The sequence below is a fragment of the Heterocephalus glaber genome, unplaced genomic scaffold (genome assembly GCF_053883595.1).
Source record: "Heterocephalus glaber isolate CG9 unplaced genomic scaffold, H.glaber_assembly_v1.0 deba00001504, whole genome shotgun sequence".
Taxonomy (NCBI): Eukaryota; Metazoa; Chordata; class Mammalia; order Rodentia; family Bathyergidae; genus Heterocephalus; species Heterocephalus glaber.
In genome coordinates this window covers 6,634,336-6,659,530 of record NW_028258324.1, presented here as the reverse complement: position 1 = coordinate 6,659,530, position 25,195 = coordinate 6,634,336, and the positions used below count along the sequence as shown (strand labels likewise).

The 25,195-nt window shown below is 34.2% G+C and overlaps 1 protein-coding gene across 2 annotated transcripts in view; it reads left to right on the top strand.

Moving 5' to 3' along the window:
- Pik3r4 (phosphoinositide-3-kinase regulatory subunit 4) overlaps window positions 1–25,195 on the top strand; it is a 101,032-nt gene that overhangs the window by 21,765 nt on the left and 54,072 nt on the right. For both annotated transcript variants that reach the window (XM_004834218.3, XM_021242244.2), the window contains exons 5-8: window positions 3,400–3,534; window positions 4,902–5,123; window positions 12,988–13,161; window positions 23,767–23,912. In XM_004834218.3, coding sequence (XP_004834275.1) covers window positions 3,400–3,534; window positions 4,902–5,123; window positions 12,988–13,161; window positions 23,767–23,912 — 677 coding nt within the window. The remainder of the gene's footprint in view (window positions 1–3,399; window positions 3,535–4,901; window positions 5,124–12,987; window positions 13,162–23,766; window positions 23,913–25,195) is intronic.

The window sequence follows — 25,195 nt, the reverse complement described above, 5'->3', positions numbered from 1 at the left end:
CATTAAGTTTATTGGTATATTTTAGGTATACGATATGATGACATTCATCATTGGGAATTTGTACCTTTAGATGATGTATCTTGGTTCTTATTTTTTTTCCCCATTCCCCTGCCCTCCCTTCCACTCCTGCACCCCTCCACCCCTCCCTATTTATAAAGTCTTTGTTTCTGTTTTTTCCTTTTCTTATATTTATTCCTTTAGAGGTCCCAGTTGACCCAGCTATTCCCCTGCTGGGTATCTTCCCAAAAGAATTAAAAGAATCATACCACAGCGATATATGTGCACCCATGTTTATAGCAGCACAATTTGTAATAGCTAAAACTTGAAAATAGCCCAATTGCCCATCAGCCGGTGACTAGATAAAGAAGATGTGTTTTTTTTTCTTCATAAAATGGAGTACTACTCAGCCATAAAGAATGAGAAACTAGAGACATTTGTAGCTAAATGGATGCACATTGAGTCTATACTCTTAAGTGAAATAAATAGCACACACATACGTAAATACCAAATAGTTTCTCTGGTGTGAGAAACTGAAAGTATAAATAAGGATAAAAATGTTGAATAGATAATGTGAAATAGGAAGATAAGGCCCAAAGGGGAAGGAGAAGTGGGAGGGGTAGGGGAAGGGACATTGTCACATTTTTTGAAGAAACTTGGTTGTTTCATTTTATGATTGATTCTCATTATTTTAGTGGAACATGTGAAAAGTGGTTTTTGACTCTAGTGTCATCTCTAGAACATCCACAAAGGGACAGGTGATGGTTGGATGTTGTTTTTGTTATATACATACATACATATATATGTATGTATACATGTATATGTGTACATATGTATGTATATGTATTTGTATTTATCTCTCCCTTATACATTTGAGTTTACTGTTTATGACAAGCATATTTCTCATTTACTTGGCAAATATAAATAATCAAACCAGGTAAAGTCAAATTAAATTAAAGTTTATAAGTTTTTAAAGATAAGATGTATCTTTCTTACCAGATTTTTCTGACTCAACTTTTAGCTCAGTGTATTTTCTGGGTTGTGTTAAATAGATAATGTTCCAATGTGTAGGTGCCATATTAACATCTTGACATCCAGTTACTAATACTTATAGCATAAGAGCGCTGTAATAGGTACAATTTTGTTTTTGTTTTTGTTTTTGTTTTTTGTTTTTTGCTACCGAGGATCAAACCCAGGACCTTGCGCTTGCCAGACAGGCGCTGTGCCACTGAGCTAAATCCCTGGCCCTGTAATAGCTACAGTTTATTGAAAAATCCTGTGGGTATCAGGGTCTCTACCATTCAAAGTTACTGCAAAGGTTAGTTGTGATCTTACAACTAACCCTTGCAACAAACAATCTTAAGCAATAAATGTCATATTATCTTCATTTTAAAGGTTAGGAAATTGGGGTTAAGAAAGGCTAAATAACATGACCCAACTGCATCTGGTCTCAGTTCTTAGAACTTCAAAATCAATTCTGCCTTTCTTTGGTCTTCTGAGTCTTTTTGGTGAGTCCACAATAACCCAACATCAATGCCAGCACCTTGCGGTATTCCTTCATGGCCTACTGTGTGATAAAGCAGCCTTTAAAATAGAGCCAGTTCAAATGGTGATTTGAACTTGTATAGTTAAGTATAATTAAACCACACGTGTCAGGAATTATAAAAGTTTAAAAATCACCATTTTTTCCTTTACAATATTCTTTATTATTTCAGAGATAATGGTATAAATTTGTACCTTGTGTAAAATTAAATTTCAGGTGTTTTTTTGCACAGACTTAAATGAGGAAATAAACATAGATCTACTCAAATTTTAGAAGTGCCCAGGAAAGTAAGAGACTTCCTCATAATATGAGGTCCATAATATTGGTCCTCCATAACCATGGGTTCCACATCCTTGGATTTAACCAATTGTGGAACAAAAGTACTTGGAAAAAAACTTGTCTTTACTGAACATGTCCAGACTTTTTTCATTATTTCCTAATAATATAGTATGACAACTATGTAGCATTGTATTATTATAAGTAGTCTAGTGATGATTTAAAGTATATGGGAGGATGTGCATATTATATACAAATACTATGCTGCTTTATATAAGGAACGTGAGCATCCACAGATTTAGGTATCTGAAAAGGGTTCTAGATCCATGGACATGAGAGACAACTGTAATCATTAAAGTGGGGATTGCGTCTAGAATTTTGACTTATCAGGTTATGGCCTAGAAATTTTCCATCTTAAGAGGGAGCAGGCATTACTTGGAGGTATTTGTTCCATTCAGAGCAGTTTGAACCTGGCAGCAGTGGCCAGTGGGACCCAAAATGAAGGGAATCGTTGTGTTTGCTAGAATCAAATCCCAATTACTGTAAGGTGTGTTTTTATTTCATAGATGTTAAAAAGTAGGGGAAAAGTGGGTCTTATTTTTAATTTTGATGTAAACTTTGTTCAGTGCAATTCATTGCTAAGGAGAAGAGTATATGGTCTTTGCTTATGAGATAGACGTTAGGATACAGATGTTAGGAGCATAGAAGTGGGAAGGAAGGATACAGACAACAGGAATAAATACAAGTGAAGGGCCAGGGATTTAGCTCAGTGGTTCTGCCACCTACCTTGCAAGCACAAGGTCCCAAGTTCGATCCCCAGTACCAAAAAAACAAAACAAAACAAATAAATACAAGTGAAAAAATTATGCAAATGTAAGGTAAGAGCTGATGGAATTGCTGGTAACTGTGACAGCAGAAATTAGAAATAGATATTTTGTAGTGGTGAGGAGTATTAAAAGATTTTCAGAAAAAGGAGAAAATGTATAGACAGCTGCAGAAGAATGGCAAACAGACTCACACTTTGGTCCACTAAGAACTTCAGAGAATCATTTGTAGGGTAATCTAACAATGGTTGATTTGGTTTGATAACTGCTCTTTGAGATAACTGTGACTCTTCATTTATGTGTGAAGAAACTGAAACTCAGATTGCTTAAGATGGAGTAAGTTGCAGGGTTGAGATTTGAGATTTGAGTGCGTCTGATTCCAGAGCCCAGCTGGATTGGTTATTTTAATGTGAGTGGTTCCGTTAGTCTAGTATCTCTCACTTGTGAAGTTGCTTTTTAAAGGTAGGTCTTTGTATAAGGATTAAGCTTTTTTTTGGTCCTCATTTGATTTGGGTGCTATATTTTGAATTATTTTTTTTAAAAGCCACTTAATTATTGAAACTGGCAGTTTTGGAATAGTTGTAATTATGAGATTAGTTACTAAAATTCTGATTGCTAAATTGAAAAGTCCTATATTTTTCCTTAATTCTGTTATTACTTATATGTATAAAGACTGAAGGAGGAAAAATTGTAAGCATCACAAATTATGAGATTATAATTATAAATTTTCTCCTCTTCCCCCTTTTTTTCTTTTTATAGAAAATATAGCTCTACTGGCAGAAACAGCTCTGAGATTCCTGGAATTAGTACAGTTAAAAAATCTTAACATGGAAAATGACCCTAGTAGTGAAGAAATAGATGAAGTTACACATCCTAATGGAAATTATGACACAGGTTGTATAATTTCTTTTTAGTACTCTTATTACTTAGAATGTCTAATTGCTAATGTTAAGTTGTAAAAAATGTCATTTTGTAGTTTTCATATAAGATAAGGGAACATCTGGTGTCTATTTTGTTCTTTCCATCTTCATGTAATATTGTCTAGCTAGACAATAATCAGCTTGTCATCATAGATCCAAACTTAATTGTTTTTCAGCCAGAATTGATTTGAGTGAACAGCAAAGTTCTTGAATTATATAATTCTCATAAAAACTGGAAACTTCATAGCTAAAGAATCTAAACTTTTTTCCTTATGTGAATACATTTTGAGGCTACTCATTCTTTTTATTTCATGCTGTCTTTGATTTATATATCAAAAATCCATTGCCTTTCCTCTAAAGGAACAAATATGATAAGTTTATTGAGGTCTCTGTCTTGGATTTCTTTATATCCACACAACTTTAACAAGCTTTTGGTTAATGTTTGTTGAAAGATTTAGAAGTAAAATATACTGAATTTGCTCCACAATGGTTCTAGAAGAGAAAAACTAGAGAAATAAAGATTATAGATTTATGTTACAGAAAACTGCAATTGGACCTTTTTAAATAACTAATTTACATATTAAAACTTCTGGGGAATTAAAGTCTTTCTTAATGTAAGCATATTATTATGCATGGCAGACCAGTCCCCTTTTTTTTGACAGTAGTCAGATGGAGCAGCAATGGCCTCTGCTCTCTTTCATTCAGTCAGCAGATAATTGTTAAATCTGTGCTTTGCATCAGACAGTTGTGAACTTGCTGCAAGCACTTGTGATATGGTGAATAAGACAGAATGAGCCAAGCTCTTGAACTTACATTATAGTAAGGGAAGGACAGACAACTAAATAATAATTGTAAAGCAGTAGGTGGGTAGGAGATAAGAAAAGAAGGCTGACCTGATCAAACCAAATCTTCCCAAGACTTGCAGTACATTTGCTGGCTTTCTAAAATATAATAAACCAATCTTTAAAATTTTTTTTTAATAGTGTTGTTCTGTACCATCATATTATGTCCTGGACCTATCTTATATTTTCAAGTCCTTGATTAAGTTGATCTTTTGGGGTAGAGTCATCTCCTTTCCAGTGCATCTCACCGCTTGTCTTCTTGAGCTCATAGATGGAGTTATTTAATTAGTGAGATCATAACCATGCTTAAGGTATCTGCATGTTAGGGTATTCTTCAGTTTATGTTTCATTTTCACATCCTTCAGCACTTGAAATAGTGGAAAAGCTTAGTGATTATATACTTTAAATGGCAGTTTCTGTGGTCAGTTTGTTATTCCAAGAAGTGAAAAAGATCTATATGTATAGGGAAAAAATTGATCCTAGCTTTTTTTTTTTGTAGAACTCCAAGCCTTACATGAAATGGTCCAGCAGAAAGTTGTCACTTTGTTAAGTGACCCTGAAAATATTGTGAAACAAACTTTAATGGAAAACGGAATAACACGGCTATGTGTATTCTTCGGACGTCAGAAAGCCAATGACGTTTTGTTGTCTCACATGATCACTTTCTTAAATGATAAGAATGATTGGCATCTGCGTGGAGCTTTTTTTGATAGTATAGTTGGTATGTCTTTGTTTTTAAGTTCATCTTTAAGATTATAAACTACATTGTCAAATAATTTCATTCAATCTGAAGGATTGGTAATGACATTACCAAATTTAATAATGAAATGAGCTCTTAATATTTCTGTATGTCTGCTGTTTTTGGATGATGTATTTTAGCTAGTTGAGGGGGCTGGTAATTAACCTGTGGTACATCTGTATGAAGGAATAGCATGTGGTCACTTGAAACTGTGTTTCAAGAGAATTGTGACCAGGGAAAGTACCATGAAGTATTGTTAAAGTGATTGACGTGGGTGTACTAAAAATGTGATCCCAGTTGGTTAAAGCTAAAAATAACAAATTACATATGTTTATAAAAAAGGCTGGAATATACTAACATATAAATAGTGGTTATCTCTTGGGCTGAGATTGGTGATTACTTTCTTTATATTTTCCATATTTATCAGATTTTCTGCAACTGGACATGCATTACTTTTAGAATCAGAAAGTAGTTAAAATATAAGTAGGTTGAAAATAAATCTGTTACAAAAAATTTATAGACTTCATTTTCTGTAAACTGAAAATTTGTGAAAAATTAAGCAGCTTTGCTTTCTTTCATTTTGTATTTTTCATTTTCAGATTTAAAGGAGATGTCTTATCTGGATGTTCCTATTACATTGAGATTTAAAATTATAAATGAAGTGGACTTTGAGAGGGTTTAGTGTTCGATACAGGATTTAATGTTTTTCTCATTTGAATGATAACTGATATCTTTCTTCCTCAGTGTTTGAATCTTTCCAATTTATGTTAGGTCAGTTTGGAATTATTATATGCTAAATTCTTGTTACCATGAGTATTCATTAACTGTTATTTCCCACATGACTGTAACAACTTGTCTATTACCCCTAAAACATTTAAAGAGTATTTTACACATTGGAAATTGGAGCTGCTATCCAAACTTGCTAATGTGGTAACAGAAAGTTGCAAGGCTTTAAGTTTTGGTTTCCAGTAATCTAGTGCTATGAGGTTTGCTATTGGATTTTTTTCTAAAAATAAAAAACGTAAGAAACCTGTATGGCAAGAGGATTGATGTTTCTGTAAATATTATCATATAATGTTTTAGAGAAAAGGATACTTTCTACTTTGAAAATCTTTGATATTGCTTCCTTTTTCAGACATCTTTGGTTTGCTTTTATTTTTGTGTTAGTTTATTGATGCGTCCACCTGCATCTAGTACTCCAACAGTTCCTAATACAGTATAATTTGTTTCTCACATCTTTTTGCCTTGCTCTTTTCTTTCCCTTCCAAATAATCTTAAATCTTCTTTTGGGTAGTCTGTAGAATTTCTCTCATCTATTGGTCAATGCTTTGAACTATTATCTTTACATTTTATATAAATATATATATAATATATTTTCTTTTTCTTTCAGAAGTAATTTTCATTTTTTAAATAAAAGTAATACATACATACTGTAAGCATTTGGGGTACAGAAACCAAGAAGAAAAAAATACCAACTTTAATCTTTCAACCCATGTACAACCTCTGTTAATGTTTTAGTGGTTTTTCTAAATGTCTTCCTTTCTCTTTCCATTTCATCTGTCACTTTCTGTTAAGTACTAATGGTCAAGAACAGCTACATTGGCACCAAACTATTGGGTTCAAGTTCTGGCTTGGTCACTTACAAGTTACAACTTGTTCTTGGGAAAATCATTTAATCATTCTGTCTTGATTTTCCTGTGTTTAAAATGGTAATTCAGTACTTGTCTCATTGGTTGTTGTGAAGATAAATTAAATCAACATATGTAATATGTCAGATAAAGAACTGTTATGTATAATCTTAATTTTTTTTTCAGTTAAGTCAACTTTTAGACATCAATATCATAGGACATTACCATGCTATCTATGTTTGAGAACACCAATACTAAGAGAAATAGCCAAACTGAATACAGATAATTCTTTAAACAATCACTAAACACTTGATGCAAGTACAAGATGGGGAAAGGGAGAATTGGCAGGTTTTACAAAAGAATGATAACAAGAAAAATAGCATTTCAATTCAATATAGTAACCCAAGACTTCTATCAATATTCAGAAAAAAGTTAAGATTTTCTTTGCTATCATTTTTAGTCATCAACTAATACAAATATTTACCTTGTGTTATCAATGATATCCAAGGACTATATAAAGACAATACTTATAGGAATAGTGTCTATTCTCGATCATTCAGTGAAGTTATACTAATTAAACAGTTCTCTTTGAAGATTAATTCATTGAAAGTGTTCACCACTTTTTGCTAGTAGAGGATCCATACGAAAGGGTCCCAATTTAAGGAGACAGAAATTCATTTTGATATTTCTGAACATATTAAGTCCAAAATTATAAATTAATTTCATATACAGTATTTCTATTAAGTCTACTTGAATAATGAAATAATGTTCACTTGAGGTAATACAAGATAAATAATTTATAATTAAATTAGTATCTCTTTTAATATCATTTTTTAGGAGGGTACTGGGGATTGAATTTAGGGTCTTTATATTGAGTTATAGTCCCAGTCTGTATTTAATTTTTAATTTTAAGACAAGGTCTAAGTTGCTAAGTTGCCCAGGCTAGGCTTCAACTTGTGACCCTCTTGCCTTATCTTCTCAGAGTGCTGGGATTACAGGCTTATGCCAAGGACTAACTTGTATTGAAATGTTATCTACAAATACTAGTAAATGGTAAACGTTTTTCAAGATGATTTTTTTTGTAGGAAAAAGAAGCAAGAGGGCTGGTATGCCTCTGATAAAAACATTTAATAAATATTGTAATGAGCTTCTAATAGTGTTAGCTTTGGAGAATGATAGAATGTGGGTATTTTTATCAGTTGTTAATTCCTCAATTATTTGAATTTTTCCACTGGAAGTCTAAACCCGGCCCTACGAGCTGGCTGGGTCTTCTCCTTGAGAACGAACGCCTGAGGAGCCTCCGGCCCCGTTTCCCACCATGGTCCAGCCAGTGCTGCCGGCTGCCTGCCCACCTGGAAGTCCTGATTGCAGTGTTGGGAAAACAGAGACCCAGCGAGCCTGGAGAGTGCGACCCCTTGCCTGGTGCAGCGAGCCCTGGGCTTGAGCCGAGCCTGGGGAGGGTGGCAGTGGAGAAGAGTAGTAAGAAGTGGAGTGGAGAAGAGCAGTAAGAAGAAGACTGAGAAGAAACTTGCTGCTTGAGAAGAAGCGAAATTGTTGGCAGGGTTCATGGGCATCATGAACAACATGCCGAAACAGAAATCACTATGTGATGTGATCCTCATGGTCCAAGAGAGAAAGATACCTGCTCACCATGTTGTCCTTGCTGCAGCCAGTCATTTTTTTAACTTAATGTTAACAACTAACACAGTTGAGTCAAAGTCTTTTGAAGTAGAACTCAAAGATGCTGAACCAGATATTATTGAACAACTTGTGGAATTTGCTTGTACTGCTAGAATTTCTGTGAATAGCAACAATGTTCAATCTTTGTTAGATGCAGCAAACCAGTATCAGATTGAACCTGTGAAGAAAATGTGTGTTATTTTTTGAAAGAACAGGTTGATGCTTCAGATTGTCTTGGCGTAAGTGTGCTTGCAGAGTGTCTGGATTGTCCTGAATTGAAAGCTACAGCAGATGACTTTATTCATCAGCATTTTACTGACGTTTACAGAACCGATGAATTTCTACAACTTGATGTCAAGTGAGTAACACATCTTAACCAGGACACTCTGACTGTGAGAGCAGAGGACCAGGTTTATAATGCTGCAATCAGGTAGTTGAAATATGATGAACCTAATCGTCAGCCATTTATGGTTGATATCCTTGCTAAAGTCAGGTTTCCACTTAAGTCAAAGAATTTCTTAAGTAAAACAGTACAAGCTGAACCACTTATTCAAGACAATCCTGAATGCCTTAAGATGGTGATAAGTGGAATGAGGTACCATCTGCTATCTCCAGAGGATCAAGAAGAACTTGTAGACGGCACAAGGCCTAGAGGAAAGAAACACGATTACCGCATAGCCCTATTTGGAGGTTCCCAACCACAGACTTGTAGATATTTTAACCCAAAGTTGAGAAGATATGCACAACCCTGGAAATGAGACTGTAACTTTAGAATTCTCATTTGATGTCTTGTTTTGCTCTTACAAATTACCTATTATTAATTCCTCCTTTGTATACTAAGCCACAAATGCTTACAATCTTACTCCTAAATTTTTTGTACATTTTTTTCTGATAACATATTTTAAGCATTTTCTAATATCATTGACATTTCTTTGAAACCATAATTTGCTGCTTTCTTTTATTTTTGGTACTGGGGATCGAACTTGGATCCTCGCCCTTGCCGGGCAAGAGGTGGAACCACTGGCCTAAATCTCTGACCCTGAAAGCATAATTTAATAGATCCAAATTATTCCATTACATACCTAAATTCATTTAACCTTTATATTTGGATATTTATTTTTATCTTAAAATCATTATGCAGATATCTTGTATATGTTTATTTAAATAAGTAAAATAGCTATTTAAGTATAGTTGTGTGCTGCTTAACAATGGAGATACATTCTGGGAAATACTACTTCTAAAAATTATCTCATCATTGTTCAAGTGAGGTATACTTTCACAGACTAGAGTGACTGCATCACAAGGCAGTACCACCTTGTGCAGCCACTGTTGTATATGATATAGCTGTTGACCAAACATTATTATTCAGTGCATGACTATATTTGTTTTGAATTATTTTCTCAGGATAAAGTATGACATTTAATGAGTTAAAGAATATGAATATATTTCTTAAAACATATTTTTATAAATTTTTATAAGGTTAGATTGTTTTCTACTCCCATTAGCATTGAGTACTGCACATGGTTTTACTTTGCTAATTGGAAAGGTAAAATGATAATTTGTTTTCATGTATGTTTCTTTGCTGATCTAACAAGTTGAAAGCCATTTTCATTTTATTGCCTGTATTTCTTAAGAATTTATTATTTTGATCCCTTTTATTATTGAATTTCTTAATCTTTTTTTTTTTTCAAAAAGCATCAAAAATGAATGTATTTAACCATACTTGGCTGATAATAGAGCAAACAGATGAATAATAATTCGCGCTATAGCATGTTCAGTGAACTGAAAACAGGAAGTTGGTCCGAGGAAGGCAAAGGAACTTTTTGTCTTGTAAGAATTAGAACCGAGGGACTCCATAATCATCTGTCATCCCCTTAGAAATGTGCATGATAGGAACTCCAGGGATCTTCCGATTCTCCGCTTAATTTCCGGGTCAACCGTGGCCACAATGTAACACTTATGCTGTTACTCTCTGCACTAAGCAGTCATCTGCATAGGTCCCTTTATGTGTGCAAGGTAATCGTTAAAATCGTGGATCCTTGGCAATCCTTAGAGCCACTCGATACTTCTGTCCCAATTTCTCAGTTTCAGCCGTTACATAATCAGTTGTACAAGGGATACGGTCTCTCATCTCTGAGACTAAAGCATTCGCTTCATGGTCTCAAACTTCTTTGCTTTCTTTTGTTTCCCCCTGTTCAACACCAAACTCCGGTTTCTTCCGGAATCACCCAGAGCGCGAAACTTTGACCGAATTTCTTAGTCGTTTAACTGAAAAGAACATTAACTTATTATGTTAAAGTTACTTTCACAGTTTAAATTGAATTTAAATTTTTATGTATTTTCTTAAACTTTTCATCGGGCCAGGGATTTAGCTCAGTGGTGCCGCCATCTGTCGCACAAGCGCAAGGTCCTGAGTTCCTTCCCCTGTACCCAAAAAAACCTTTTTATGTAATTTATTTTTTATAATTTTTCTTTTTTACTTTTGTGCTTGAAGTTTTTTTCCATTCCAGAATTAGATTAACTTGTATGATTTTCTTCTTTCTTAAATGCTTTATTTTATAAACTTAACTGTTGAATTGATCTTATGGAGGGCCATGGTATACAGTAAAATCTGAATTTTATTTTCTTCTTAGAAATGTGGACAGTTTCCCCAACAGTATTTATTAAACATTTCATTTCTTACCCATTGATTGGTGAAACTTTATCATTCCTTGCATGCCTCTGCCTGTTAGGGTCAGTTTTCTGAGTATCTAGTCTATTCCATTTATTTCTCTATTTTTTTATTTTTTATTTTATTTGGTACTGGGGCTTGAACTCGGGACCTTGTGCTTGCGAGGCAGGCGGCGACACCACTGGGCTAAACCCCCTGCCCTGTTTCTCTGTTCTTATACTCATATGATATTCCCACCCATATTTATATTACTATAGATTTTAATCAACTTTAGTGTCTGGTAGGGTGAATTTCTAAAGGTCACTCTTTATTTCAAAATATTTTTAGTTATTTAACATCCTTGTATGTTCCAGTTTATAAACTTTATAAATATATAACCCACTGGAGTTTCAGATATTTTTCTTTTTATTAAAACAATCCTGGAATTATTTTTTAATCACAAGGGAAATATACTTTTACAAATTATTTAGAATTTATTCAATTTATAAAGAAATTAGGAAAAGTAATAGTTGGCATTCCCAGAGGCAACCACTCAGGTTTGTGTTTTGGGGTTAGTGTCTTCAAGTGATTATTGCTAATAATATTATTTTTATTATCAACTTTAGATGCTATCTATTGAATGTTTTTCTACACCAGATGAAGATTTAACTAATATATGGTTACAATGCTTATGGTTACATACTCTTCCCTTGTCAGTTTTAGAAATGTTAAATGTTCTCAGGGTGCTTCAGTCTTCAGTGTGTTGTTTTTATAACTTTAAATAATTCAACCTTTATTGTATTGCCTTACTTTTGATTTGCAGTACAGAGATTAATGCCCCTTTCTTTCTTGCTACCTTTTTTTTTCTAACTAGTTGAATTCTCAACCAGCGATTTCATTGTCATAGATGATATTTACTTTGTTTTATAATCACAGTACAATCTTTTGTGCTTTGTGTAGATACTGGATTCTAAAGATTCAGAGTAAAATTTCATGATTGCAAATATGTAAATTTTATTGAAAATGGAGCCAAGTAGTATATTTTAATTGTATTTACTTCAACACAATCCTAGTTCCATGGACCCTCTATCACTTCAGTATGTATGTAGCAACATGTGTATAGCAGCATGAGATTTCCATTTCTCCCTATTTCAGTGACGAAGGGCATTCCACATTTTAATGTAGAGAAAAAAATGTATCTTCTTTACTATATCTGTAATATTTATCCTCTTTCTTAACAGTTTTATTTGTTGGTTGGCATCCATTCTAGTTTTCTTTTTCATGACATTCTTAAAATGTATTGGGTTTTAGTTTAATTTGGGCTAATTTCTAGATCTTTGTTAGCTATCATCTTCTTTTCCCCCTTGAATTCCTAGGTTAGAACTACCATTTTGTACATTCTACATCTCCCTCTTTATTTTTCTGGAGTGCATCATCAAGAAGCTTTCTTAGGAAGTATTGCATGAGCGTAAACCTCTTAGTCTTTGCATGTCTTGAAATGGTTTATTTTTGTTTCCTTTTTAATTGACAGTTTAAGTGAAAGAAATTGTAGAATTTCTTTCATAACTTTGAAGGTTTTGCTCTGTTGTCTTTTAGCCTCTAGAGTTGAGGATCATCTGATGCAAGTCTGATTCTTGTTCCTTTTTAGAAGCCTATGTTTTCTCTTTTCTGTAAGTTCTTAGGATTTTTTATTTTTCTTGGTGTCCCAGAATATCTGGATGATTTCCTTTGGTATAGATCTGCAATTATTTTTCTGGGTAGAAATAGCAATATTCTTTCCTGGGTTGTTGATCAATATGTTTGGCTTTTGATTAATTTTAATGTTTTACCTAATAATAGTGTGTGCTTTCAGGTATCAAATGATTGTAATATTTCTTTTCATTTTCAGGTGTTGCTGCCTATGTTGGCTGGCAAAGCTCCTCAATTCTCAAGCCCCTTTTGCAACAAGGTCTTAGTGATGCTGAGGAATTTGTTATTGTGAAAGCTCTTAATGCCCTTACCTGTATGTGCCAGTTAGGGCTGTTACAAAAGCCCCATGTCTATGAATTTGCCAGTGACATTGGTAAGTTTCTGTTTTGAAAATTTAGGATGGAAAAACTAGCATGTAGGAATAATTTTATAAAGTTTTTAGGTAATATAGTATAATAATTGCAACTTTATCATTTCACATAATGTGTGTGAGTGTGCATGTGTGGATGTACTTATATGGATACTTGTATGTAGGTGAGAGACAGGCTGACTTACTCAGTCCTCTGGTCCAGGTTGGGAAATATGGCTTTGTTTTCATCTGTTGTTAAATTTTTGTGACCCTTGATTTAAAAAAATCTTTTAAAAAATATGATTGGATAAAAATCTTGACTTTTTAAAAAACATAACTTGGATAAAAATCTTGAACCTAGAGATTAAATTTATCTTGGGGGTTGGAGATGTAGCTCAGTGATGCAGTGTAGTGTTAGCAGCACAAGGCCCTTAGCTCAGTCCCCAGCACTAAAAAACAAACCCTTAATTTTGGGATACTTGACCACCAGCAAAGTTGACAGTTGGATGTGAAGGATTATTTATGACATCTGCCCTTGCCCTGATTGCCAGTAAAAAATTTATAGTATTGAAATCACTGTATTAGTAATTTTATGAACCAGTGAGAGGAATTTATGCCTTGACCTTTGTAACATTTGTCTGTTTCCTTCAAACTTAAAATTCAGAATAATAACAAATCACGCATTTTTTTCAAATTAAGAATATCTGGAACTTTTAGTCTTATTGTCACTTTATTTTAGGAAGGAAGCAGTGTAAGATTGCCAGTTGACTCCCTGCTGAGAGGACATAGCAATCTTAGAAAATTGCCTTTTTAGTTAAAATAATTGCTGCTGAATGATTTGCCAAGGAAAATTAATAGGAAGTCAAAATTGATTAGACTTGAGTCTAATTTAGATTTTTCTTAGACAGTTTTCAGAAAAAAACAAAGTTATTATTGTTTATTTTGATTGTTACAAAGCTAAATAGTAGCTGGTAGAGACTTAAAAATTAGAGAAAATTTTAAGCCATGAATGTAGCTTTTTAAAAATTTTGTCAAGGGGCCGGGGATTTAGCTCAGTGGTTTCGCCGCCTGCTGCGCAAGTGCAAGGATCTGAGTTCAATCCCCGGTACCAAAAAAAAAATTTTTGTCAAAAGTTAAAGCACATGTAGATTTATTTTGTACCATAAATATCTATGTAAAACATTTTTATTAGAATGTTTGCAGTACATTAAAATACATTTGTGGTGGAGAATTGGTACATACACATATTGCAATTGATCCTTTTTATTTCCTTTTCACATTCCCTTCTTCCCATCTCCCCCTATCTTGAGAAGCCCCTTCCATCTCCGAAAAGTCTTTATTTTTATTTTTTGGAAAACTTTTCTCTGTTTCCTATCATCCATCTATTATTTTGCTCTTTGAATTATTTATACTTTAAGTTTCTAAAATAAACCATATGGTACTTAATCTGTGTCTGATTTCACTTAGCATTATGGTCTCATGGTACATCCATTTTCTTACGAATGACTCACTCAAGTTTATCTTTCTTATCGCTGAGTAGTACTCCATTATGTATATACATTATACTTTTTTAATCTATTCATCTGTTGATGGGCATATGATTTAGCAACTATGAGTTATGCTGCTATAAACATGGGTATGATCGTACCACGTAATATTCTGTCTTTTGGGAAGATACCCAGAAGAGGTTGTCTGGGTCAAATGAAATTTCTGGCTTTAGTTTTTTTGAGGACTGTCTTTACTGATTTTCATAGTAATTATATTAGTTTATATTGCCACCAACAATGTAAAAGTGTTCTTTTTTAGCCCCAACCTAGCCAGTGTTATTTGAATTTTTGATGATAGTCATTCTTTGTGGAATAAGATGGAATCTTAGTGTTTTGATTTGCATTTGTCTGATGCCCAAAGATGCTATACAATTTTTCGTGTACTTATTGGCCATTTGTATTTCTTTTTTTGTTGTTTGTTTGTTTGTTTGTTTTTTGGTACTGGGGATTGAACTCAGGACCTTGTGCTTGCGAGGCAGGCGCTGGAACCACTGAGCTAAATCCCCGGCCCCTGTATTTATTCTTTTGAGAAGTCTCTATTCATTTTAATTGCCCATTTTTTGATTGGGTCTTTTACTTTGGAGGGTCCAGTTTTTTGAGTTGTTTATATATTCTAGATATTCATCCTTTGTCTGAGGCATAGCTGGCAAATATTTCTTCCCATTATGAATGTTGTCCCTTCGCTTTGTTTCCTCTGTTGCACTCTAATATCTAAGATTGTTCTGTTACTTTAGAACTAATTTGGTTTGAATTTTTTTATGATTATTTAAAAAATAACTACAAACTTAGTAGCAATGTTGAGTATTGACAAAACAGTCATGATAAGACTGCATTACACTGAAATGTTTCTGTTTTTCACATAAGCTACCACATATTGGATCTTGAAGAATTCATTGTCTCTAGAATTTTTCTTTTTTTTTAAGGAGCAAGTAAGTTTTAGGAATCAAAATGGGTCAGTACTGTAATAAAATGAAAGTTATTAAGATTTTTAAAATTTTTGGCCCTTTATAGTGTAAAACAGATATAGAAAGGAGAAAATGTTTTATCTTACATGTATAGTTTGGTACCTGATATGTTTTTCTATTCCCTTTTTCTAAATTCTCAAATTAGTGTGTTTTTTTTCTCGTGTTAAAGTGGCCCTATCTGCCAGAGGTTGACTCTTTCTTGCTATGGTCTCTGATACTCTTCATTTTAATGAATATCCTCTGTGTATAAGTATGTCCTCTTATACATTTCACATAATACATTTCTTTTTTTATTCAGTTTTTAAATTGGCATAATAATTGTATATATTTATGGGGTACAATAATATTTTAGTACATGTATGCAATGTAAAATGATCAGATCAGCATAATCGGCATATCCATTACATTTCTTCTGTTGCCTAATATTTTTGAGGTTTAATATAGCTTATAGTTAATATGACATTTTATTTTATCTGAAAAGTAGGTGTTCATCGATTTTAAATCAAAGCCATCATAGTGTTTTACCTCAGCACTCAAAAGTTTGTAGAGATTTTTCTTCTGAGAGTTTGCCTTGCTGCTTCTAGTTATCAATGCCAGAATAAATATAAGCTGTCAGTAAGTTACATGGATGTACAAAATATGCCCAGAATGGTGCAGCTTCTTGAATGGGAAACTCCCTTAGAACTAGCACTGAATTTGATAACAAATATGCAAAAAAATCATGTTTACAAAACCTAGTTAATAATCGTTTGTTGACATTTTAAAATTTAAAAGTAAAAATAGATTTTTAGAAACTTAGAAACACTTATTTAAAACAAATGATAAACCATATACATCTCTCTGTTTTGTCTTTATGTGTAGCCCTTCTTGGTGATTCTCCCCCGACTAGCTTTATTAAGGTATAATTGACAAAGATTGTATATATTTATGATATAGAACATGATGTTTGATATATGTACTATTCTTTTAATGTGGTGTATCACATTTACTGATTTGCATCATGTTGAAATACCTTACTTCCCAGGGAGAAATCCTACTTGATTATGGTGTGTGATATTTTAATGTTACTGAATTTACTTTGCTAGTACTGTATTTTGTTTAGGATTTTTGCACCTGTGTTCATCAAGGATATTGGCCTATAGCAGTGGTGTGAATTTATGGCACACGTATTACTGTATTTTTCTTTTAAGACAAAAGATGTTAATGTTGTTTTTTCTAAACTAAAACTTCAGTATTCAGGTTTAATTGCAGTATAGGCACTTTGTGATAAATAAGTGGGTTTTGGGTTCAGCTTGGCACTTGGTCTCTAAAAGGTTCATCATCACTGGCCTAAAGTTTTCTTCTAGTGTCCTTTCTGGCTTTGGTGTCAAGATAATGCAGCTCTGTAAAATAGATTTGGAAATGGGTTCCTTTCTCTTCAGTTTTTGAAGAGTTTTGAGGATTTCATTAATTCTTTCTTAAATTTTGATAAAATTTACCAGTGAATCCATCAGGCATTGTGCTTTTCTCTGTTGAGATTTTTTTTTTAAATTTCTGACTTAATTCCCATATTTATTGATCTGTTCAGATTTTCTGTTCCTTTATGACTCCGTTGTCCGTTGGTTAAATGTTTCTAGGAATTTTTCTACTTTTTTCTAGGCTATCCAATTTGTTGGTGTACAGTTGTTCATAGTGTTGCTGGAATGAGGGTCCTGGGAAAATTCCTTCCAGGTTCTTGGTGTCTTGAATGAAGAATTGGACAAGGCACCCAGAAAAGGTAGGGTGGATGTAGATTTATCAAAGATGCAAGAGGAGTTTGCTTTCAGAGCAGGCAGGTGAACAGACTCACAGCAGCCATGAGGACAGGGAAAGGGGTCTTTTATATCTGGAACTTTTGGATTGGCTTCTTCTTAGTGCAAGAAGGCATTGGGATGGTTGTCCTTTGAAAAACTCACTTGGCCTGCTGCCAGATTTAAACTGTCCTATCAAAGACTTACTTGGTTTCATGCCAAATGTAAATGAAGAATTAAAAATAGCACTTTTCTGCTTGGTCCCTTCTGTTTTACAGTGTTCAGGAGCTACAGAGTCACCCTGGATTCTGTCCATGTGCCTTCAGTCTCCACTGACTTTGATGGATTTTGCCCAGTTTGACCAGTTTTGCTCTAACCGTAATTTCCTACCTTAGTAGGAATCTCTTCCTAGCCTTGTATTTTTGTAATAATAGTTATGCCTCCTCTTTTATTTCTATTTTCATTTGAGTCTTCCTTTCCTCTTTTCCCCCTTTGTCTTGCTAAAGGTTTATTGATTTCGTCTTTTCAGAAAACCAACTCTTAGTTTTACCAGTCTTTTCTGTTTTTTTCTAGTTTATGTTTCATTTACTTTTCTTCTGATCTTTATTGCTTCCTTTCTTCTGAACATGTGGGGCTAAGCTTGTTCTTTTTCTTGTTTCTTGAGGTATAAAGTTATATTGTTTATTTGAGATATTTATTTTTTCTTCATGTAGGCATTTATTGCTGTAAGCTTTCCTCTTGCAGCTCCTTTCACAGTCTTCTATAAGTTTTGGTGTATTGTGCTTCTGCTTTCATTTGTCTGAAGATATTTTGGTTCCTGCTTTTGAGTTCTTCTTTGACTCAGGTGTAATCACATATTTGTGAGTTTTCCACTTTTCCTAAGAAGTGATTAACCAGATCATATGGTAGATCTATTTTCAGTTTTTCTTGTATGTTTTGCTTTTTTCTTTTCTGGAACTGGGTATTGAACCCAGGACCTTTGCACTGAGCTACGTCCATTTTTATACAGGGACTAGCTAAGTCACTGAGTTGCCCACGGTGGGCTCAAATTTACCATGCTTCTGCCTCATCATCCCAGAGTGCTGGGATTACAGTACCATCACACCTGGCTATTTTTAGTTTTCTGATGAACCTCCATACTATTCTCCATAATGGCTGTACTAATTTATGTTCACTAGCAATATGTAAGAGTTCCTTTTCTCTGAATCCTCACTGACATTTATTATTTTTGGCTTTTCTGATAATAGTCATTCTGACTAGGGTGAGATGATATCTCACTGTGGTTGTTTTTACATTTCTTCGTTGGCCAGTGATTTTGAGCATGCTTTTCATGTACTTTTTGGTTGTTTGTATTTCTTCTTTTGAGAAGTATCTATTCAGATTGTTCATTCATTTCTAAATTGAATTACATAGTTTTGTGTTAAATTTTTGAGTTTCTTATATATTCTGGATATTAATTTTTAGATGCGTAGTTGGCAAAATTTTTTTACCTTTTATTGTTGTTTCTTCATTCTCTTGCTGTTTCTTTTGCTCTGTTGATATAATCCCATTGACCATTTTTCTTTTGTTTTCTATACTTTTGAAGTTTTGTCCAAAAAATAATTGCCAGTGCCAAATATCTTGAAATATTTTCCCTGTGGAACATCTTTTTCTATCCTTATATTTTCAGCTTATGTGTGTCCATAAAGCTAAACTCTTTAAGTACAAGAGTTTAATATGTAACATCTAGTTGGAATGGAATTAGTTGGATCTTTTAAAAAAATTATTTCAGCCATTATTTTATTGCAAAATTTAATACATTTACATTTAATTAGTGATTAGTAAGGACTTATAATTGCCATTTTGCCAAAATTTTTGTTTTGTAATTAATTGTTCTATAACATTCTTCTGTGTTTTTTTTTTATTTTCCTTTATGATTTAATGTTTTTTTTGTGGTGCTAAGCTTTGATTTCTTTCTTACTATGTTTTTTATAAGTTTTTTCTTTGTAGTTACCAGAGGAGTATATATGAAAGCACAGTGATAACTTGGTATTTTAAGTTGATAAGAATTTAACTTTGACCTCATACAAAAACTCTACACTTTAATCTCCTCCTGTCACATTTTATGTTATAATTTATATATTCTATAAATTTTATAAATTGAGTATACATTAGCAAATTGTACAGCATATAATTATTTTAAATATTTTTGTTCTTTAACTTTCATAAGGAGTTAAAAGCTATTTATGCACCACTGTTACAGTATTAACATCTTCTGAATTTGACTGTATTTTTACCTGTGCAGTGAATTTTTTTCTTTCATATGTTTTCATGTTAGCCTTCCTTTGATTCCACTTGAAGAACTCTTCTCAGCATCTTTTGTAGGGCAGGTCTAGTGGTGATGAGCTTTTTCTTTTTCTTTTTTTTTTTTAAGTTGGAAAAGTCTTTATGTCTTATTTATTTTTGAAGAAAAGTTTAACTGGATGTAATATTTTTAAGTTCTTTTGTTTTTATTTTTTTCCTTTCACTACTTTATATCACACCACTCTCTCTGGGCCTGCTTGTAAAATTACTGATAGTTTTATGGGGGTTCCTTGCATGTTATAGGTGCTTTTCTATTTCTACCTTCAGAATTCTTGGTTTTTCCATTTTTAGAGTGTGATTATAATTTGTCTTGGTGAAAATATCTTTATAATCTGTTTGGAGTTCTTTGGACTTTGTGAATATAGATATTCATTTCCTCCAGATTGGGGTAGTTTTCTATTATTTCTTTTCTGAGATAAGGTCTTGCTGTGTATTTTTGGCTGGCCTTGAACTTAATATGTAGGCCAGGCTGGCCCTGAACTCATGGCCTCATGGCGATCCTCTTGCCTCTGCCTCCTGAGTACTGAGATTACAAGTGTGTGCTACCATGCTCAACCTGTCATTTCTTTATTATTAAACTTTCTACTACTGTTTTCCCTCTCTCTATTTTCTCTGGAACTCCAGTAATGTGTATCTTGGTTCATATGATGATGTTTCATAAATCACATGAGCTTTATTCACTGTTTTTCATTTTTTTTCCCTCTGTAATTTCAAATGACCTGCTTTTGAGCTAATTTTTTGCCCTATAGAGTTTGCTGTTGAAGTTCTCTGGAATTTTTTAGTTCAGTCATTGTGTTCTCTGTGGGATTTTTTTCCCCATGGTTTCTGTTTCTTTGTTCATGTATAGTTTTCTTGTTTTCATTTAGTTGTCCATGTTCTCTTGTAACTCTGGAGTTTAAGACTGTTATTTAGTTTTTTCAGGCAGTTTGTGGTTTTCCATTTTAGGTTCTGTTACTGGTGCTTTATTTTCTTGTTCTGGTAATGTGATATTTCCCTGATTAACTGTGTTCTTTGTGGTCTTGTGTTGGTGTCTGTACACTTAAGTAGACTTTAGTAGCAAAAGCCCTTTAGCAGTCATTTTGTCCAGAGATTTTGTGTGAGTTGTCTGGTGGAATCTGCATGAGGTAGGCTTGCTGCTGGAGTTCATGGGTAGTCTGGCTTGGTGTATAGGACCGGGCTCTGTCAGGCCCAATACCTGGATCCATTAAGACCTGATTGAGTACCTGTGTCCATTGAGTTAGGCGTCAAGCCTGGGTCCATATATTTGAGTCTGGATTTGAGTGGGCCTAGATTCTCATCCTCTGGAGTCTTGGTGCCAGAGTTTGCTGGTATGGGTCTGTTGACTTGGCCCATGAAAATGAATCAAGAGGTTGAGTGGGATGGGCCTGGAGTCTTTGTGGAAGCTGGAAGCTTGTATGGGAACTGACTTGGTGCTGGGGTAGACCTTGAACCTGTGTCTGTGGGGACTTGCTTAGCTCTGGGTAATGCCTGGATCCTGGTATGTGGGGACAGGCCTGGTCCTAAGTCTGTTGGTGCTAGCCTGATGCTGGGTTCTCTGGGGCAGGGCTGGTTCCTGAGTCCAGAGGAGTGGACTTATTGCTGTGGGCATGCATATGGGCCTGGAAACTGAGCCTATAGTCCATATAGACTGAATTTTCAGTCTGTACTCTCCCATTCTCTTTCTCCATTTCCGTCTTTGTCTGTGTCTTTCTGCCTCTGTCTTGTCTCTCTTCTCTTTTTTGCATTCTAAACAAGCAGTTTCTACCCTCTAAATACCTCACAATGGGGATTATTTCAACATGAGTTTTGATGATGACATTTGAACCATGATACCCCTTTTCATTTGAGTAGGCCTGGTGCTGTGAACTGTGGCAAAGTTGAATAGGGCTCACTTAATTCACTTCCTGCCTAGAAGGAATTACTTCATTCTGTGCTTCCTGGGCTTGGAATAGAATAGACATGGGTATTGTGGGCCTGTCCTTTCTATTCTCTTCAGTGCATCTTTCCTTATTTTTGCTCTAGACCCAGGTGCTGTAATCTCTCACCTAGACTCTTTTGACCTTGTGACGGTCTTTTCATATGTGGATGATTGTTAAAATAGATTTTCCTGTGAGGATCAGTGTTTGAAGTGTTCTTTTGTAGCATCTTACATCATTATCTGTTGTGATTCTTAAAGGGGATAGTGGTAGTTTTTTTGATGATTATTGTGATTTCTTTGGCAGTTGCTTTGTAGTTTTAAAAATTACATGATTTTCATTTAGTCATAATAAATATACACCTTTTGTATGTATGTGTCTCCAGAGAATTGGAATATGTTGGATAGAAAAAAGATTAATTTTATAGGAAAGTCTTTTGATTCAGGCTTGTTGTTTTTTAAGTATTTGACATGCTTTCTATCAGTGAGCTAATCAGCGATATTATAATGCTTTATATCAGCCAACTGAAAAATCTCAATCACTACTTAAAGAAATTTCTTATATGTCTGTGGGCGATCCCTCCGATTACATTTGGCGAGTGTGACCCATCTGTATCATTCTGGGTCGCTAGTTGCAGTGGCCATGGCTGCACACGTTCTCATGATGATGGCAGGAGCATGAGAGGGCAAGCCTATCTATACATGTTCCAAGTTTCCCTTTATGTGACCTTTGTTAACATCCCTTGGTCAAAGCAAAGAAATATGGATAAGCTGAGAGCAAGGGGTCAAGAGGTACACTTGTGTATCATGAGCACACACAAAGTGTGTATGTGTGGTTGTGTAATACAGGGAAGTTAAGAGTTGGTACCAATAACTTAGTATAACACAGTGCCCAACTCGTTTTTTACCATTATGGTTTTAGCTACTTGCTGAAGCTTCTCAGTGTTTTTCTGGTTCTCATTTTCCCACTTTTTGTCAGAAGGAAAATACTACTCTCCCTTCCCAGATGGATCAGAGCTACAGGTTGTTCATGAGATAATCACAATCTTTGTGTATATGAGAAGAACTGGAGATAATTTGAATGAATCTTTGCTCCTTTGTCTTTTTATGTCAGTATCATTAGCATATGGTGCTGCTCTTATTTCTTAACATGAATTTTTATGAAATAAATATCCTGTGAATGCTAATATATTTGCATATTCAAAGCTAATATAATTCTTTTGCTCTTGGAAATTTGAATTTTCTAAATCAAGTTAGTCTAACTTTGATTAGTTAAAATCATTGATTTAGGTTTAATCCATAAAAATGATTAAAAGACATGTAAAGATACTTGATATTCTGTCTCAGTCTTATATTTTGAACTTTTTAAAGAATGGGGATAGTGTTTTATACCTTTGTAGTTTTCATTTATAATGTCTTGTGGATGAAATTAGGAATTATGTGTTAGATTTGATCAAACACCTACATTAAAAGGAATGTTAGTTCAATGAAATTGATCTCTTGATGCTGTGGCTTGGAGAAGAAGTTTCTCTCTAGTTCTCTGTCCCCATGTGGTAGATATTGTGTTCTTGAACTTTTATGAAGGTGTTAGTGGAGGAACCATAGTTTGCTATATGTTGTTGGCCCAGAGCCTTCATACAGAGCTACATCCCAAGTTCTCACTAAGTTGCCCAAGTTGGGTTTGAACTTTAAGTCCTCCTGTCTCCACCTCCCAGAGTACTAGGATTACAGGTGTGTGTCACCATGCCTTGCTGCCCAGTTTTTTATTCCAGTGTTATGTGGGTAGGTGCCCACATATCTTTAGTTCTGGCCCAAAAATAGACATTTAAAATTGTCAAAAAGGAAGTATCCATTTTTATTCTTTTATGATATAGCTGATATCTGTAATAAGGTAATATTATAATAACTGTTCAGTTGGTTGAGTTTATTCCTCATGCTGTATATTCAGTTGGTTGAGTATGTGAAGGAACTTTATAATGACATTTTGATACTATCTCTTTATCAAATATGTTATAAGGTAAGAATTTGTCCTGATAATTTGAAACTGTTTATGAAATTGGTTTAATCTGTACCTTCCTCCCCCACTTTAGCCCCATTCTTGTGTCATCCTAATCTGTGGATACGCTATGGTGCCGTGGGATTTATCACAGTGGTCGCCCACCAAATAAGTACAGCTGACATCTACTGCAAACTGATGCCTTATCTTGACCCGTACATTACCCAACCAGTAATACAGGTATACATGTTCCAACTTGGAATCAATCCCCCTTTCATACTGTGCCTCTTTAAAAACAATGGTTAAAGAATCTTTTTTTTTTTTAATTTAAAGATTTAAATGATGCTATAGCATTTTCATATTTCTTTCAGGCTCACTAATGAGCCAAGCTCCTTGTAGGTGAGAAAAGTACAAGAGAATATTATGGCACTCACAGTATAGCATGCAATAGTTCATACTTTCTTTGTGTAATATTGTAAAGTATCTGCTGTTAAAGTAAAAAGTATGACTGATTATAGTCCATCAACAGTTGTAATAAATTAGAAAAAGTCTCAAATATTTGTTGTTGTTTTTGATACTAACTAGTTCTGGATTCTTTTCTTTTTCTTTTTCTTTTTTTTCTTTTTTTTTTGGTGCCAGGGATTGAACTCAGGACCTTGCTCTTGTGAGGCAGGCGGTGGAACCACTGAGCTAAATCCCAGGCCCTGCATTCTTTTCTTTTCTTCCCTTTTCATTTATTTTTCTTGGTACTGGGTAATGAACTCAGGACTTTGGACTTGCCAGGCAGGTGCAGTGCTGCTGAGCTACATCCCCGGCCTGAAGGATTTGATTTGATTTGATTTGATTTGATTTGATTGATTGATTGATTGATTGATTTTCCAGTACTGGGGATCAAACTCAGGACCTTGTGCTTACCAGGCAGGTGCAGTGCCACTAAGCTACATCTGCAGCCCTCTTTTCTTTGTTTTTTTAAACATCTAATGACTCTAGCAGTCTATACAGCATTGTGTCATAAATTTTAGGTCCTTGCTTTGTGCAAAGCAAATTTTATTTCCTCAGCTTGTCAGTGTATACTCATCATATTGCTAGACAAACAACTGTAAAATAGATTTTTAAATTAAAGAAACAGTTGAAGGATGCTTGTAGCTGTTAAAACATTCTGAAATGTCCTATTTTTATTAGACTATCTTTCTAATTTGGAAATCCACATGGATCTCTGGCTTCCTACATCTATATTTCAGTGCATCTTCCCTTTGATTGGAGAAAATAGCCTAAAATATACTCAGGAAACTAGGAAGCTTTGGCTGTGCTGTGCCTTCAGTTCTTTTCTCACAGATTAATCTATTTCTGGAGATCATTCTTCTTTCATAGAGCTTTGTAGAATTTTTTATTTATACTCCAACAGCAGCTTATAGATGAATAACCAGAAAAAAATGCCTTTTCATTTTAAAGTTTATGCTTTCTTGGCAGTTGAGTGGAGTGATGCCTATTCTCTTTATTTACCCTATTTAGAAATTTGTTTA